The sequence below is a fragment of the Solea solea genome, chromosome 2 (assembly GCF_958295425.1).
Source record: "Solea solea chromosome 2, fSolSol10.1, whole genome shotgun sequence".
Lineage (NCBI taxonomy): Eukaryota > Metazoa > Chordata > Actinopteri > Pleuronectiformes > Soleidae > Solea > Solea solea.
In genome coordinates, this window is record NC_081135.1 from 17,925,411 (window position 1) to 17,941,567 (window position 16,157).

A 16,157-nucleotide genomic window follows, 5' to 3' on the forward strand; every position below is an offset into this window, starting at 1 on the left:
AAGTAATTTAAGTAGAAGCAACAGACCATAATCACATGTTCTCTGTTATTATTTTATCAAATTAGTTGTTCTTGTTTGAATTTGTTGTTTCTAAAAACAAACTGTCCTAAATTAACTAATTAACTGTCTGTATATTTAGCCATTTGTTTTCCTTCCATTTGAAAAAGATAACTGTTTAATGATGACAAATTCTGTAACAAATGTTTCATTTTTTATAATAAAAAAAACAAAAAACTTGTCTAACACTCACAACAATGCTTTAAAGGAAATGGTAATTCAGATATGTGTTGATGTTTTTTTTAATCACTACTGTTTGTTTGTTTTTACATTAAAGCTCATTTGTAACTTACTAATTGTTGCTATATTTCACCTTTAAACATCTTTTCTTTGTACTTGCCAAGAGCCGTCTCCAGAAATGGAAACATTAATGCTACTTCGACTTGTGACCACTGCTCTCCTAGATGTTCTTGCTGTTTTAAATGCAATAGAATTTTTATTGTGGTATTGATGTTACCTTTGACTGTCCCAGAGGACACTAAATATGTATTATTACAATTTCTTTCCATTTAAATATTATATGGCAGCAACGCAAAGGACATGGAGAATAATTACTTTAGAATACCTCTTATTATAATTCACTGTTATTGTTGACGGACTTCACACATTGCGTCCAGTTTCAAAGCCCTAACCATCCTTTTCAATGTGTTGCTCTCTCACACAGCTCTCAGACGACGATGAGCGGATGTCAGTGGGAAGCCGTGGAAGTGTCAGGGTCAGTATCACTCGAACAGCACATGTAATGAAAATTCTAAAACTCCCCTTTGTTTTCCCTCGGCATGAACAAGTTCCTTTTGATTTTCAAAGAGTAGACATCTTCCTTTTACACCTTTATGGGTGTGTAGGTTGTGTGTCTGCTCACTGTTGAGTGTGAGTTGCAGTTGTTGGTGATGGTGCTGTTGTGTTTTTGCACAGTCGGATCTTGATGCAGTCGGTGCTTATGGTGGAGGGGTAAGAGCTGATGTTCTGTGAACTAGTTTTTAACCCCTCTGCTTTATGGATTGTTGTGAATAAATCATTCTTTGTTTAATTGATACATTAGCTTTTATAATACAAAGCATGTCTGTGTGTTACATATGTTTGTAACATGGGATTTTAACCCTTCTCTTACGGTATGTACTTGGCATGCATACTTCTCATTACCATAACTCCTAGACTGTTTGCGATATTTAGAAAATGAAAAACTATGGACTGGCAACCTGTCTAGGGTGTACCCTGCCTTTCGTCCTATCAGCTGAGTAGGCCTGTAAACTCCTAGTCGACTGGTCGATTTATTAGTCGATGTGTTCTAACTCGATCAAAATTCTGATTGGTCGATTTTTTTTTGCCGTGTTAATTTCATACAGTCTATGATTAATTTCATCAGGAGTAAAGTACTAATGGGGGTGTTTTCAGAGCATCCCTGTTTCACAGGTAACAGCGTGTCTTCAAAGAACACCCCCATTGTTTTCACTATTTTGGATTAGCCCAGCCCACTAAATAAGGACAACGTCCACGTTCTTCAATGTCCGGTGGTTTTATTTAATTTTGAGCTTTTCATTTTAGGCTACATTCGGTCCTTCTCTAACATCCATGTCAAAGACAACGGCAGTGTGGCATTATTGGTGCACTGCCCGCAACAATGGCAGCATCCCCCAGTCTATTTGTGTCTCAGCTTTGCGCCCATATACTTGTCATTATGGTGGTCCTCAGGACTTCCGCAGAACGAGCATCCAATCACAGATTAGATTTACACACGTGTTTGTGACGTCAGCTTCTCAGTACTGTAATTCCTAAATGGTTGAATAACTGCCAGATATTGAACGTGAAAGTTATATTATAAAAAGGGGCAGAAGCACTCGGTCATTTAACATTTTTTGACCACAGCCATGAAATCAAAATAAATCCAGATGGCCTGTAATGTGATTGTAAACGGACATTAATTAAAGGTAAGGTAGGGAGGATTTATTGGCATTTATTATAAATAATTTTCAAATAACCTTTCAGCCTTTGCTAGATCTGTCCTGTCAAAATCGGCTTTGACCAATCACAGGGCAGTTTAGACAGCGAGTGGGCGTTCCTATTGGCTTCTCACAACAACTGTTCTGCACACAAGTTCCTTCAGTGGACAGATCCCTGTTCCAACCTGAGCAAAACGTCCTCTTTCACATAGAAACTCGGCAATAAATGAGTTTCAGAGATGGAGCGATTGCCAAGAATCATCTGTTCTGGAACAAACCAGTGTGTCTGTCTCAGGACAGAGGGCTATGATCCCATAATGTAATTTTACTACATACAAATGAAAGTCAAATATCAAATATCTTTAAATAGTTGCAATATATTAGAAACAGTCTATAAATGTAGATGAACCTGATTAGACATCATGTTGGGTCATGCATGGCTTTTTTGCTGCTGACCTTTGGTTTCAGTTAGATTCAATTTGAAGCTGACTAAGGACACTGGGTTATAGGTTTCCTGCTCCAAACAAAACACAGTTAGTACTATTTTAGGGTATGTTATGTCTTTAAATGTTCAGTGCTGTTTTCTTAATGCCACATGAATGTGGTTAAATTATTTGGCTCACTCAGTTTATTCGACAAATCAGCTTGTTTTGTCTTGTTTAAATCATTTTAATGACCTTGATTGAACTTCTTTACCAGTGTGAACTGTGACGAGTCCATTGTGCATGTGGATGCATTGTGTGTTGCCTAGGTTTTCTTGATTAATATGTGTGCTTTGCAAACGGTAAAAAATATGAAATGCGTCTCTTGCTTTTACAGAAGGGCTGAATGATATTGGAAAAAATTACATCGCAATATTATGTCTTTCTGCAATTTATATATTCTGAAATTAAATTTTCTAGAATGATAGATTGAGGTGATTGTGAAGAGGAGCGTGTCTTCTTCATAGATACTAATAAACAACAATAAAAAAGTAAAAATATGATTTGTGTAAACAATTTTGTTTACCTTAATTTACAAGGGACAGTGGAGCTTAAAATTAAAGAAGCTTCACAATCACATTAAACAATTAACATGAGTGACAAAACATGTTAATTAACGTTTTTAAATTTGCCACCAAATGTTTTTTCTGTTGTTTATTTGTTGTGGTTGTCTGTAATTGGTCTGTATTTATATAGCACTTTTCTAGCCTTGTTGACCACTCAAAGCTGTTTTACACTACAGTTTTTGCCATTTGCCCATTCACACCCATTCACTCACACATTCATACAGCTTATCTATGTGTGCAGTGCTATTTATGTTTTCTATCACACAGCTTTCATACCCATTCACAGCCATCAGAACCAATGTGGGGTTAAGTGTCTTGCCCAATGACCTATCAGCATATAGACGAGCAGAGCCCAGAATCAAACACACAACCTTCCATTTGAAAGGTGATGGTGTTTGAGGTGCTTTTGTTGTGAAAGTGAAAATGATATGTGGATTCTTGCATATGGTTACCACTTTGTCACTCATGTAATTCATGTGACGCTCGTATTGGTTTAAATAGAACCTTAATGATCTGAAGGACTTATCTGGTTGAATTTTGATAAATCATATAAATGAGAACTGTGCATGTGTTTCTGAATGTAAAAAAGTTGTAGCATGACACCTTGCGTAACATTGCACGTCCCTGTAATGTGACTATTGCACATTGTGATGTCAATGCTTATTGTTCAGCCCCGTTTTGGAGTGAGAAAAGCTTGATGTTTGATGTAGCTTATCTTTACCCCTCATTGTTCTCTTCTCTGTATACACTCGAAGGGTGCCTCTCATAAGAAGTCAAAGAAAAAGAAGAAACATAAGCACAAAGACAAAGATGTATGTAAAAGCTCAAACTGCACAAATGGCCTCCACATTAAATGGCCATAGTGTTTCTCACCGGTGTTCTTTATTCACAGAGGAATGGCTATGATGATAACTACAGTGTCATATCCAGCAGGGTTAGTAGCTGCGTGCACAGCTGTAGGAATGATGATGTGTTGATTGCACGATTCTTCCTAATTAGAGAGGTAAAGTAAAGCACATGCTGCATGCCATCACTCACGACTCTCCTGTGTCTCTCCTGCCGTTAGAGCTCCAGACTCAGTGATGAAAGCAGAGTGTCTCGCTCGTCCAGGCTAGACCTAACGGTGTGTGATGGTTTCTGAACTATATCGCTGAACTGCCTTATCTTCATTCGTCCGAACTACTTTTAGGTTTCATGTCTGTCTAATGAGGAAGATGTAACTGATCTGTTGACACAAATAATTTGTTTGTGTTGTTATTGAGCCTGTGTTTCTGTTGCTGGTTTGCCCATTGCAGTGAATTACTAATTGAAAACGCTGGACCCAGTATATAAATATGCTACATTAGGCGTTGGACAATATGGCCAAAAACATCATCATGATAAAATGTTTTCATTTTAGGTAGTATCAATTATTATCGCAATAAATGCGAGATAGATAAACTTTTTATCAGCATTAAAAGTTTAACAGAGTTAATTAGATAAACCTTTTGCAAATCTGAGGTAAAACTTTGAAAGTCATTGTTATAACTCAAAGTTCAAGATATAATATTTTGTGCTGTGCATAAACCTATCAATATAGATTGAACCTTTGTTATGTTGTCATTAAAGAAAATGATATCATGCTATATATTATATTATTTCCCAGCCGTAGCTGCATTTAAATTGAGTTGTTTACTGTGTCCATGAGAAGGGAACTCCCCTGTCCTATTCACATCACAAAAAAATGAAAAATGAAAGCTCTGAATTCAGGATGTCCTTCACACAACTTTCCAGGTCATAAAAAAATCCTACTTTTCTTGTTAAGACGTCAAAAGTTCCATTAGAATACGCAATGTTACTTGTCTGTAATACGAGATTATGACAGGACTTATTTTGGTCTTTCGTGCTGGCATTCAGTTTTGCATTTGGCACCTTTTATGGCAAACATGCAGTGAACAGCCCCAAACCCACCACAATGTGTATTGAATTTCTAGTTACCTGGCAACTGTGATGGTTTGATTGATTATAGCTACTAGCCATATAGAAACAGAAAAGGGTTCTGCATTTAACTGCTCTGGATTTGCACAAAATTGAATTCATTAAAAAAAATTAGTAGAATGTTGGTTAAGCATGAATAATGTTAGTGCCTTTTTCATATATAAATATTTAAATGAACTGAACCTCATTTAGAAAAGCACTTGTAGCTTGTAAATACTAATTTTTCTGGTCACGCTTGGTTTTATGTCAAACAAACCAAGTCAAATCAAGTAATTGTCCAAATACTGACATGGACTGTATGCAGCTGGGTGCTGTGGATTTGATGTTATTACCTGTGCTCCTCATACTCCCAGAGCTCCTTACTGACTGATGACAGCCGAGCATCTCGTGCCTCCAGATCAGACCTGCAGCCGGTGGGTGGTACTGCACTGCACTACCTGTCCACATTTTCTCTCAACACAATGGCCTGTGGTTTGCTAAATTTGTGAATGATGCTTTTCATTGTGGCATGTAGTGGTTTGTAGCCCAGGTGTCCTGTGTTATACAAAAGAATATACTGTATATATGTGCTATATTGTTTGTTGTCGACAAACTTTCTGTTAGTTGACTTTCTGCTGACACTTTCAGTAATTCAGTAATTTTAAAGACATTTGTGTTGACGACTCACAGAAGCTTGTTTGTGCATTGAAATTGTACAATTTCATTTATTTATTCGTTTGGTTGTGTTAAATTTGTGTGCAAATGTGTGTTTGTGATTATGCTGAATATTGAGACATTTTCACTTGCACTGCATTGCTTTTCACTGATGACTGAAAGTAACACCGTCTCGTGAAGAGCTAGGTGACTTTGTGAAATGGATGAATGGAATGAATGTTTTGAACGTACCATTCTCCTGTTCCTATTCCCTGCTTCTCTGTGCTCATCACTCTTGCTTCCCTCTCCTCCTTTCAGACCTCTTTTACTTCCTCTGACTTGTACAATGGTCTGTCCACCTCCAGAAACCATGGTTCCACTTACAATGGTTATCAGGTCTGTATATGGACAAATACCACATGAACACACACTTTCTTATGTACAGCTTACTGCAGTGTGCCCCGTGTTGAGAAACCATAGGTGACACACAGGCTGGCATGCAGAGACCGAAGAGTTGACTGATTTTATCCTCTTAAAAAAGCCCACCTAATAGAAGTGAACACTAGCGTTATGTTCACCACTTCACATCACGTTCACATCTCCCCATTAGACGGCCATAATTCTGAAGTTTGTGTTGCTTTGTAAACCACTCACTCTCCCACAGTAAGGTCTATAAAGAAAATGTGTGATTTGTACATTAAAGCACACAGCAGTTGCCTCCATTAGTAAGTTAAAATATGTTTCAGTGTGATTTCAGTGTTTGAAATGATTATCTCCAATTCGAAAAAGTGACTTCCCAAATAGAACTCCATGCTTTTACTAAGCGCCTGTCTGACTGCCTGTGTCACAGGTTCTAGGTGCAAGGGGTGTCAACAGCTCAGTCAGTACATTATACACCCACACATAGTAAGAACATGAAATATCCCTAACCCTATTCATTCACCCATTGTCTTATTTCTTGCAAATGTCTCACTTTATCCTACTGTCCTATAGTTCTACAGGTCACTCAGTCAGATCAGCCAGCAGCTGTATAATAGGGTTGGTTCCGTTTGTTTCCAGCTTAGTAACTTCCACTCACTGAAGTGACATGTATAATTCCTTTGTCACATCGGTGTGTTTATGAGCACATAAAATGTTTGTTTTACAAACTAAGGATCTGATGGTTATGTCAAAGCTGAGAGCTTCATCACTGCATGTTACTGCACAGCTCAGCTCACCAATAAATGTGTCAGTTTAGAGTGAATCAGGCACTGAATGTGTTTTTTCACCATTGAGAAGAAAAGCATGTACTAGAATGGGCATCAGAGAAATGGCATCATATGTTTACGGCAGTGTGTGTGATGTCACATGTGTAGAACTATGAAGACAGTCTGTGCAGTGGATCACGGCGACTCACTGGCTCCAGCTCCCATGTAAGATTTAGTTGGAAATGCAGCTCTGAGAGTGTTCAATGTGTTTTTTTGTGAACTAATTGAATGGGTGTGTGTCTAACATTGTAGTCTGAGAATGTTTTTGTCTAGTTCTCACTTGAGCAGGAGGAACCTTCCCTGAATTGTGATTATGAAATTACTTATGAAATAACTGCCAAATGGGAAATATAATAAAGCTGCTGTCAGTAAAACCCTTTAAATATAATGCATGTCAAAGTTTCATATTCTGACAACTGCCACTGTTCAACCACTGGTCAAAAAACCCCACCAGTACCTAGCAAGTATTTACAAGTTGAGTTTTACAGTGTAGTGGTGGAGTCTCCTCCATTCTGTATCTTTTCCAGTGTGGCATCATGATGTGCACCATAGAAGCAGTGATCTAAAATCATTCATTTGCTGCTGAGGTTTGAACAAGCACTGAAGTGAGAGCGATGAAAGTGTTACCAATATGACAGTGCTCTTCATGGTCCTGCCATGGTTGTAAATGGCAGAATTCAACCTTCACTACAACTCATTGGAGGGAAAAATAGAAAAGATGAAAGTTATTTTACTAGCAAAATATAAGGAAACCTCCGTAAATCAGCTATTTTTGCTGTAAAAAAGGTATCCGTGTCAGGGCTCTAACACATAACCAATCAGGAGTCAGAACTCCACACAGAGGCAGTCCTCTCTGCTTGTGAGGTTAGGCTGTTAGTTGGTGAATAAATGCCCACCCCTCCCCCAGCAAACGTGATGATGAAGTGACTGTGGTTCTAAATGCATGACGGGAATAGTGACTTACATTGTGGTATCTCACACATCTCACCATAGTGCTTTTGCTGCCTCTTGTGTTCATCTAAGTGTGCAGTCTTGCATGCGTTTGGCTCCTGGTGTGTACACATTGATGACAATTTGTTTTCTCTGCAGCCTTTAGAGTACACTAGTTATCGCAGTTCCGGCTCCAGAGCCTCTAGCAGGGCCAGTTCAGCCCGCGCCAGTCCAGTGGTGAGACTTCACTGCCCAGACACCCTGTCACACACTCTGTAGTTTAACATGGTTCCATATGCAAAGTAGAATGACAAGGCTATATATCAAGTTAACTTTATTTATGTAGCATATTTTATATGAAAAGCATAAGACCCAATGTACTTCACAATAAGAAGCAACAATACACAGTTTATACAGTATTAAGGCTATGCAAGTTTAAAAACAAATAAATACCAATAGAAATTAATATATTTGAATAGAAGAGCACCCTTTAATTGCATGCTGATCAAAATGTGTGAAAAAGATACGTCTTTTTGACAGAACATTTTTTCTTTATTATTTGGTTAAATATTTTGTATTGTTCTCTAAGTTCTTAACATTAACTTTACCAACTGCGCGAATTGCAGTACGAGGTGCGACAGATGGAAATTAGGATAGATAAACCCCAAATTTATGTGCACAAGTCCAAAAATGATGGAGAAAAAATGTAAAAAATAAACATGATTATCACTATAACTCCAGTGGTACTTCAAATTTGACAAAAGTCTGTATTAGAGAGAGTCAACCACAGTATAATATACATGGTGTATGTATATTTGCCTAGCCATTTGTTTTAGCATAAAAGGCTTTTGTGTTTACACGATGCAGCCATATAACAGTTCTGAACCAAAATTTGTCCAATTTGTTTCAGTGAAAAAGTGGTACTCGCCATCTTTATATGAACTTTGACAGAGCATCAATTGTAAACATAGAGTGGCTTTAGATTATATTTTATTTATTGTAAGTAGGCAGACGTGTACCTGATAACATAATGTTCACACTATATGACTTGTCGCATGAGTTCACATGATATTAGTGACTGGCAAAGTGAGAAGTCGGCTTAGAGAAGCAGATAAGTTATGTGCCCTTTTGCTATGATTTTAGTTGAATATACAAGTCAACAGTTATCATGATCATACACTGTGTACTGTCCATAAAATGTACCAAATGGTTTAAAAAAGATCAGTTGGTGTTTCCCAAATATGAAAATGGTGATGTCCTCAAATGTCTTGTTTTGTACACAAACCAAAATATGCAGTTTACTGTTGTAGAGGAGCAAAAAGGGGCAATTTGGTTTACAGGTAGAGGTCATTCCGTGCTTTTCCACCATCCCTGCACACCTTCACGATACACTGCAGTGGATTTGTTTGTTTAAAAGAAAGTGACTCATGCCAACAGGTTCCGTAAGAGCGGATTTCATAAACCAAAAATTAAAAAAATTGTAACTACAATTAAAACTACAAGTACAACTATACGTACAGCTTGTTATCAATCACAGTGCCACAGGAGAGAGAGGACAGAAGGATTTTTACTAAAATCAATATGTTAATATTTAAAAAGATATTTATCTACTGTCTCATCTTCATATATATGTATAGATTTGTTAAACATGGTCTTTCCAACTTGCTGATATGACCTGTATTCAGTATTTGGCTTCTTTGCTGTTGTGTTCTGCCCCCTGCTGGTGGATGTAGGACAACTGCAGCTCTGTTGCCAGTTTTTTGAGGAGTACAGCCAGTAGCAGTGGCCTCACACGGGACCTGGACGATGTCACTATACCTGACTTTCCAGATGTGAGCTGATTTTGCATCCATGTGATGGACAGGCCGTGCTTGATTTGTTGTCGCCTGTGTCTTTTGCCACTCGTCCTCCCTTCCTTTTTGTACAGTATGTTGACTGTGGAGGCTTCCAGTTTGACAAACCACTGAATGATTTTTCATGTATGTTACAGAGACAGCATGATGTTTGCTGTGTTTTTAGTACATGGTGTGTTGTGAAATGAACTACAGACAGATTTATTGATTACCACATAACTAATATTTGCCTGGTGTTCCACATCACATTTGTTGATTTGTTCATTAGTAGAAAGCACACCTGGGGTGTTGTTTTATATTATGCTTTTTTCATGAAAGATCAAGGTAAGTGTGGTTTTCTCTGGCCCTGTGGCCTTTATGTCACCCTCTGATTATTCTGACAAATTTTTCTTTCTTGATTTTTTGAACAGGTGGAGGACAGAGATTATCTCGAGAAGGTGAGTAACTACATCACTAAATGTCACGAATTTGAGTGATTTCAGATTATGTACAGTTTTATTGTGTTACAGCTAAATAAAAAAATAATTAAATATTTGTCCTCTCTGTTCAGGGATCCCGAACAGCATCTTCCTTAACTGCAGCAACGCTCACCTCTTTAGGTGGGACATCCTCGCGGAGAGGAAGTGGAGAGACGGCTTTAGCTGTAGACGCTGAGACCTCCATACGAGAAATAAAGGTAACACTGATTAGATGGAAGTGTGCTCTTTTGAGTTGGACTACTGGAGCAAGTGCAGCTCGACTTTGCTGCAATTCAGTGTGTGTTTATTCTTAAAGGTTTATAATAAAACTGTGTGACAAATTAGATGAATGAGAATCATCGGTTTGTCGTGTTTTAATGCACAGAAAATATTTTGTATTGACCAGGATCCAGAGTCTTTTAAGATTCTAAGAACAGAGAATCAGAAACTGTCCTCATTTAAATGTCAGCGATTAAACCACAGAACTACAGTTGACACTATAAATATACTATAGACTTCAGTAGTTGAAAAATCTTCCTCTGTGTGTTATGTTCATGCCATTTTCTCTGCAATAGTCTCTCTGTTACTGTGATCATTGATCGATCACCAGGCAAACGCTGCTTCACCTTTTCTGACTCTGTCACACTGTGCTTCTCTGCTCACGCTCACGCTGCCGCTGCTGCTGCTGCTGCACTCTTCATCAGGAGATTCATGAACTGAAGGATCAGATTCAAGATGTGGAGACCAAGTACACACAAAACCTAAAAGAAGCCAAGGTATCAGCCTCTCACAGGTTGCTGCTGCTAACTTGCACTTGTTGCCGTGATGATTATCATTTTTTTGAGACCATCGTCCACCACATATCAGTTAACAGACTGATAATGTGCTGATTCCGTATTGAAACAGAAATCAATGCATGTTTTTATTATCCTAACTGTGTGAGTATTGAAAATGCAGGTTTTTTTTCTAAATCATTACAAAGGCATGGTATTTAATGTTAAAACTGATCCTCGTGTTCTTTTCAAATATTTACTCATTCTAAACTCAATGACTAATTTTGACACTGAAATCCTGTGAGTGAAAACGCAAACTGGCAAAGTTACGTATGCATGTAGCTGTCCTTAATTTTCTGTGTATGCTGTGTTTGTATGTGTGTGTCAGCCTTCATGTGTGTACTTACATTTTCACTGAACATAATTTTAAGCATAAGTTTGGAGGTAAATTATTTAATGCACCCTTAGTGTGACGTGATTAACGAATGTATGTTTTGGACCTAATTAATTAAAATATTTTGGAACATCACATCGTCAACTTCATGCATTAGATGTGGACCTGTCAAAAGCGAAACTTTGCAAAAATATTGAAGATTGGTCTAAAAAAACCCACGACAATAGACATCTCATGTGCAAAGGCCTTTGTAGATTTTCCTGTACTCTGTACAGTACAACACAGCTCTGTACTTGTGCCACTTATTGACATTTTTTAAATAATTTTATTTAAAATATATAAGTATACAATAAAGATGGAGACCTCAAGTGTTGTTCTTCAGCAAATGTTTATATAATTTGAGCAATTTTTTTATCTTTTGTTTAGAGCTGAAACGATTAATCGATTACCAAATTAATCGACAACTATTTTGATAATCGATTAATTGGTTTGAAGCTTTTTTCATGATTAAAACAAGATTTCCGATTGTTTAAGCTTTTTAAATGTGAATATTTTCTTAATTTCTTTGATCTGGATAACAAAGAAATCATTAAAAGTGAATCATTTTGGTTTGTGGACAAAACAAGACATTTTAGAACATCATCTTTTCCAGGTTTGACGAACACCGATTCTGATATTTTATGGACCAAACGATTAATCGAGAAAATAATCGATAGATTAATCGATTATGAAAATAATCGTTAGTTGCAGCTCTACTTTTGTTATTGTCAAAATGTTTTGTATTATTAGATGGAAGGTAAAAAAAATTATATGTCAACCATCAGCTGGACTGATTTCTTAAGATCAACATAAAAAAAACCACTATTGACCAGCTTCTACTGTGCGCTACAGTCTTGCTTAATATCTCACATTCATTTTATGTCCTGCCATCAGGATAGATTGACAGAAATGGAGGAGAAGTATCGTAAAGCCATGGTGTCCAACGCCCAGCTGGACAACGAGAAAAACAACCTGATGTACCAGGTGGACACGCTCAAGGACTCACTCATGGAACTGGAGGAGCTGCTCTCTGAGTCCCGCAGACAATACGAGGAGAAGGTCAAGGTACAGGAGACAGGACGATAGTCGGAGTATTTTCTAGGTTTTGACCACATGTTATTATGTTTACCTAAATGAAGACATATCAGGAAAGCTGAAAGAATCTCACCTTGATGATTTAAACTTGAGATGTTTACAGAGGAACTTTTCTTCTCTGCAGAAGCCTACAAATACTTCCTTACCAAATTATCTTTTTAAGTGGCCACAATGAAACAGTACTGCCTTTTTCTAAAACAATATATGAAAGTGATTTTTGTGTGTGTGATTATATGAGGGTGAGAGTGACACTATGGCGCATTTCCACCGGCTCTACTCGCCTACGCATGGTTTAAGTAGCGTTTCTAATAGCATATTACCTGATACCAGGTACTACTTTTAGTACCTGTTCAGGCGAGGCGTGCGCGTGTGTCGCGTATAGTTTCACTGCAGTGATGACTCTGCCCACGTAAAGTTGGTACTTTTTTGTAGTGGAGAAGCAACCTAATCGCATCGCGCCGTGCTGGGGCAAGGTGAGTAGAGCCAGTGGAAATACGCCAATGGTCGGCACCCTGCACTGAGAGTCTTGAGACATGGAGAAAATCTGGGTATTTTGTTGATCCTCTGTAAGTTCAAATGTGCTATATTGCGAGTTTGGTCTTTGAAACCTTTCATTTGTGTTTACCTAAGTGACTCAAACTTAATAACGAGGCAGCAGGAGACTAGCAGCTCCTGGTTTATATAATAAATCATTTTTTCCTTGTGTACCCATTTTCAGTGAGAGCAAGCCTCGAGGGCTGTCTTTCCATCATGATATAGTTTGGTTTGGTACGGTATGGAATGGTAAAGCCCTGGGTCAGACTTGTGTTTAGACTTAGAACAGTACCTTTACTTGGTAGGTGGGCCATGTTTGCGAAATACGTAGTGTTACATCGTACTAGTGTGTCGTCAACAAATGACGACATTGAACATGACAACAATGGAGGACATCCAGCAGCTCTTTTTTTCTTGCCTGGTTTGTGGCTGTTTGTCTCAACAAGACTGTCGCTCATTTAGCTGACTGTAATTGGTGGAGCTGTTCATCAAGCATATACACTACCCTTTCAGACGGACATCAGGTTGGGATTCAGTATATTCACTTCTTTTTAAACACCAGAGAATAAATGAATTGGAAGGTAAAGCTGACAACAGACCCATCACACATGATTGGTATCACATGGTGATTAAACCAAGGTAGAGCTCACTTCATGTTGTTAATCCATCCCCTAAATCAATGGTTCTCAAACTTTTTCTGTTGGGCCTTTTCTGTTTGCCCTTTGGAGGATGAAATTTCCCGGGGGCCCCACGAATTGTAACAATGTGTCAAGTATTTATTGAATCAATATAAGAAGAAACATTTCACTTGTCTTTCAATAATCTATTGTGCAAATAACATTTTTGCTTTAGCAATACAAATAACCTCAATATTGCTTTGTGAGGAAAGCAATTTTCAAATAAAAATATGAAATGTGCAATAGTGTCATTTTTTAAACAATAAATACATTTGGATAATAAGAATACTTAACCAATATCAATAATTTGCTGTGCAAATAAAACATTTTTGTTTTAGCAATACAAATGATGTCCCCTGCTAATGTTTTGAGACACAACACACAGAGAGGTCTTTGTTGGCATTTTCTCGTCTTGGGTTTAAGTCGTCGTGAATCCATGTTCCTTTCGACTGACGTTGGCTTGTTGTTAGTTTCCAAAACATTGCACAGTTTTTTTTGCCTCTGTCAGAAACTTCTCTATTATCCAAACCTTGTCACCAGTGTATATTTTTTGTGGTATGTCACTTAAATGAGTCTGGGTTACAGCGAGACCAAAACTTCCGCCTGCTAAACTTTAGTTAGGACTTTAAAAAAAAAAGGCTGCCCTAAATGATGACTCTTTAGTTAATGACACATCACATATGTGTTTTGTGTGTGTGACACCAATGCTTAAATTTAATTATCTGTTCCCCACAGGAATTCGATAGAGAGAAACACACTCACGGTGTCCTTCAGTTCCAGTTCAATGAAATGAAAGAGACACTAAAACAAAGTGAAGAGCTGCTAAATGTGAGTATTTGTGCCCCAGCTGTGAAGCAGAAGAGTGCAGACAGTGAGACTTCTCAGTGATCAAAAAAGGAAAAATCATGACGCCAAATCCTGGTTTACCTTTCACCGCCTTTTTTTTCTTTTCACCCATTGTACTTTTAACCTTGCACTCCTTCTCTTGTATTTCTTTCTTTTCCCCTCAAGCTATGTTTTCATTTCTTGTTATTTAGGAGATCCATCAGCTCCGTATGAAACAGGAGGGTTTTGTTAGAGAAATATCTGACCTGCAGGAGACGGTGGAGTGGAAGGATAAAAAAATTGGGGTACGACACGTACCAGCGGTCCTGTCGTTTATTGACATCATCACATTGAGCATTTACCCTTACTGCCTTGAACTGAATATCTCCTTTGCATGTCAGTTAACACACTCTTTTCCTTTTACTTCACAAACCCGTTCCTCTTCGGCATTCTGCTTCCCTGCTCAGGCCTTAGAGCGGCAGAAAGAATACTCGGATGCAATCCGAACTGAGCGAGATGAGCTCAGAGAGGAGGTGGTGACGCTCAAAGACATTCTGAAGGTACACAGTCAGTGTGTCACGTCCATTAAACTCCCAAACAGCCAGATGTGTTTAGTTTAGGGAATATAAAGTGAAAATAAAGTTTTTAATAAAGTTCTTAAAATGGCATTTACTGTTACTGGGTTATTGTTCCTCACTGCAAATAATTATGTAGTACTGTGCACGTAAACGTGGATTTAATATTAGCCTTTTCTTGTATTGCAAGTTATTTTCTGGTTCTAATAAATGACTTTTTAATTTGTTTAGAAACATGGAATAGTGTTGGGACCTGATCTGAACATCAATGGGGACAATGGTGAAGCAGAAGTTGATGGTCCCCCAAGTGGAGACTCTGCCTGTCAGCCAGCTCAGGATTCACAGATTTCCCCCACAGAGGGAAACAGCGTGCTCGGTAAAGTGGAACAAAATTTTATTTACTCCTTAACTGCATGGCTTACACAAACGTAGCTGAAGACTTTCAGTCCAACATGTTTAGTAGTGATAATATGGAAGATTATTTATTATAAAAAATAAATTAAAAAAAATCAGTGGTGATTACATTCTCTAATAATGAACATGTCATTTTGGAGTGAACTCTTCAGCTCATAGTGCTTAATTTGTACTTACCTTAAAGGACAAGCCTGGTAATGATCTGTATTTTTTTCTGGAAGTTAGAGGTATATTCTTTTCTTTGAATCTTGGATCTTTAAAACACAGGTTGTCAAATAATCTCAACACAAGGTCAATTTTGTTCACTTCTCTCAAGCTTTGCAAAACATCCAAGACCAGAAAATCTTTAAAGAGCTCTGAGAAGCTTGAAAAAGTCTGAACATCAACCTAACAACTGATGATGTTTCAGAACAGATGTGAAATGGTGATTGTTCTTGACAACTCTTTTTGTATCATACAAGTAAAAAAACAACATGAGTGATAGGGTATCTGTATGTGCTATGTGGTATCACAGAGCTTCATTGTTTCTTTGCACAAACACCTAAACAATAAATACTAACTGTTGTAATAAACACACCATTCAATTCAGTTTGAGTAATAAGTGCAGAAAACCTAATTAACCAGCTTTTTCTTAACGTTTTCAAGTTTATATCACAACCATTAAACAAAATAAAATAGCCAGTACAAA

General features: G+C 37.7%; 1 protein-coding gene across 14 annotated transcripts in view; it reads left to right on the plus strand.

Moving 5' to 3' along the window:
• Nucleotides 1–16,157, plus strand: part of lrrfip1a (leucine rich repeat (in FLII) interacting protein 1a) — a 57,384-nt gene that overhangs the window by 29,765 nt on the left and 11,462 nt on the right. For 5 of the 14 annotated variants that reach the window (XM_058622158.1, XM_058622159.1, XM_058622144.1 and 2 more), the window contains 18 exons: nucleotides 722–772; nucleotides 973–1,008; nucleotides 3,801–3,857; nucleotides 3,938–3,979; nucleotides 4,112–4,168; nucleotides 5,376–5,435; nucleotides 5,974–6,051; nucleotides 7,011–7,067; nucleotides 7,992–8,069; nucleotides 9,566–9,664; nucleotides 10,096–10,122; nucleotides 10,236–10,361; nucleotides 10,848–10,919; nucleotides 12,244–12,414; nucleotides 14,391–14,483; nucleotides 14,693–14,785; nucleotides 14,948–15,040; nucleotides 15,287–15,431. In XM_058622158.1, the coding sequence (XP_058478141.1) occupies nucleotides 722–772; nucleotides 973–1,008; nucleotides 3,801–3,857; nucleotides 3,938–3,979; nucleotides 4,112–4,168; nucleotides 5,376–5,435; nucleotides 5,974–6,051; nucleotides 7,011–7,067; nucleotides 7,992–8,069; nucleotides 9,566–9,664; nucleotides 10,096–10,122; nucleotides 10,236–10,361; nucleotides 10,848–10,919; nucleotides 12,244–12,414; nucleotides 14,391–14,483; nucleotides 14,693–14,785; nucleotides 14,948–15,040; nucleotides 15,287–15,431 (1,435 nt within the window). The remainder of the gene's footprint in view (nucleotides 1–721; nucleotides 773–972; nucleotides 1,009–3,800; nucleotides 3,858–3,937; nucleotides 3,980–4,111; nucleotides 4,169–5,375; nucleotides 5,436–5,973; nucleotides 6,052–7,010; nucleotides 7,068–7,991; nucleotides 8,070–9,565; nucleotides 9,665–10,095; nucleotides 10,123–10,235; nucleotides 10,362–10,847; nucleotides 10,920–12,243; nucleotides 12,415–14,390; nucleotides 14,484–14,692; nucleotides 14,786–14,947; nucleotides 15,041–15,286; nucleotides 15,432–16,157) is intronic. The other 9 variants (XM_058622145.1, XM_058622151.1, XM_058622153.1 and 6 more) reach the window with 6 other exon arrangements.